At 38.4% G+C, this 1987-nt stretch overlaps 1 protein-coding gene across 1 annotated transcript; it reads right to left on the bottom strand.

Annotated features, from left to right (window-relative positions):
• Positions 1 to 254: 254 nt before the first annotated feature.
• On the bottom strand, positions 255 to 1739 carry LOC133674077 (transcription factor bHLH146-like). Its single transcript, XM_062095046.1, has one exon. The coding sequence runs from the start codon at positions 1183 to 1185 to the stop codon at positions 541 to 543; it is 645 nt and encodes a 214-aa protein (XP_061951030.1). The 5' UTR covers positions 1186 to 1739; the 3' UTR covers positions 255 to 540.
• Positions 1740 to 1987: the final 248 nt, after the last annotated feature.

Genomic DNA, 1987 nt, shown 5'->3' with positions numbered 1-1987 from the left:
TATGATTTAAAATGTTTTTTATTTAAAAATTTATCAAAATTATTTTTAATGGTAAATTAAAATGATCTAAAAATATGAAAAAATTAATTTTAAATCAAAAAAAGAATTTATTTTTAAATTTTTAGAAAAATAATTTCACTCATATTTTCAAATACTGTGATAATGTCTTAAAGAGAAGAAAGCAAGAAACATTGCCATTTAAAAATAAATTAATGGAATTCAGTTTCCATGTATGGAGATGAACAACAAAGAAATGAATAATTTAAAGGACTGCAGTACCATATTCAATACTATAATGTAAATTTTACAACAAGATGTGAAAGAAAAAAAAAATCACATTTAGGGATAATGAGGTACAGAACCTAGAAGCTCCCTTTTATGTCCCTCCCCACAAAAAAAGTTCCAGGTCTAGCTATTTTTAGATATACCAACCCTCCCTATATATTACGACAACAATTATAGACTAATTAATCAATATACTATATTGTTGAAAAAATTAACACGATGATTTCCGAAAATATATATTAATACTGGACTTAGTTAATACTGTGAGTCCACTAGGCAACGAAGAATGTTCACCTGCATCTCAAGACTTGTTATATAACTTCCCATGTCGCTAAACAATTCATCAACGCCCATGTCATTCCCTCCCGGCATGAGAGATCTTAGACTGGCCAGCCGGCTTCCGATCTGCTCTTCCTCACTTTGCTCTGCAGCTTCTTTCTTGCTTCTGGCCCTCTTTAATCTCTTGTTAATCTTGGGCTTACCATTAGGGCTTGGGGAAGCTCTCTTATGAGAAGTTACATTTGGTGAGGAATGATTATCCGCATCGTTTTTCAGAATGCTTGGGCCATGCATTGAAAGATGTCTCAATGAGGCATGGTGATGGATGGAAGAGTCATGAAATCTACCACCATTCGTATTCTTGTGAAGCCTGCTTTTCAAGGCTCGACTCCAAGCAAACCCTGGGGCGGACATCACCAATGCCATGTCTACTTCATATCTCACACTTTCGTCTAGCTCAGAATCATGGCCATAATTGTCATCTACTAGCCTGCATGTTTTTATCTTCGTCAGAGCTGGAACCAAATGGCTCACGTAAGTCCTAACAAACATTGTTTGCCCTATCAAGCTTGGCTCAAGAGGAAATACACATCTCCGTTTAGCACTCATCTGTTCCTCCATGCAAGAAGTGAACAACTACTGAAACTGATGGTCGTAGAAAAAATGGAGGTACAAGTAGTGCAGCCACTAGTTCTGGGGGAGAATTGTCACATAAAAGGCAGAATCTGAGAAGTTAAGACCTGAAAGAACAATGTTGCAATTACGTTGATAGATAGGGAGGGAGGGAGGAGCTGCTTCTCTAGTGCCCACAAGGGATGCAAAGAGAAACAACAAGAGCTGGAATAGAGAGCAGCTAGTGAAGCACATGGAGTTATAAACAAAGAATTGGATGCTAACTATCTGCAAGGGCCAACGTGACACTAGCTATCCCAGTTCAACTCGATATACCCCACAAAATGCACCATTCTCATTCAAAAAACCTTGACATATGGAAGCCAGCCCACAAAAATAATTGGAGTGACAAGGAGATTCAGTAACTATCGTCACCCAGGAAAGGAGAGAGAACGTAAATCCCATGATTTTAGAGCAAATTACGGTGTGTCGAGGCAAATATACTGACCACCCCTCATAGCCAACAACGAAGATTGGCGTCCAAAATCCTGGACTGGCCTCTTTGGAGTGGGCACATGGCCTCACATGCTTTCCTTTGCTTTTCCCTCACCTACCTAAAGGACTCTCTCCATGTGCACTACGAAACAAAACATTAAAACCCCACTATAAATGCCCTCACATGTCTCCACCCCTACACGACTGAATACTCTTCTTCTTCTTTTTTCTTTTTTCTTTTTTCTTTTTTCTTAAATCCTCCCTTCTGACTCTCCTACTTGTAATGGATTTTCCCCATATTTCAAATCAACCAGCT

This window comes from Populus nigra, chromosome 15, assembly GCF_951802175.1.
Source record: "Populus nigra chromosome 15, ddPopNigr1.1, whole genome shotgun sequence".
NCBI lineage: Eukaryota > Viridiplantae > Streptophyta > Magnoliopsida > Malpighiales > Salicaceae > Populus > Populus nigra.
The sequence above is the reverse complement of the archived record's forward strand: the minus strand, read 5'-3'. Positions and strand labels throughout refer to the sequence as shown.

What these genes read in the sequence shown, in the direction of transcription:
- LOC133674077 (XM_062095046.1), bottom strand. Translation starts at nt 1,185, where the DNA reads ATGGAGGAACAGATGAGTGCTAAACGGAGATGTGTATTTCCTCTTGAG.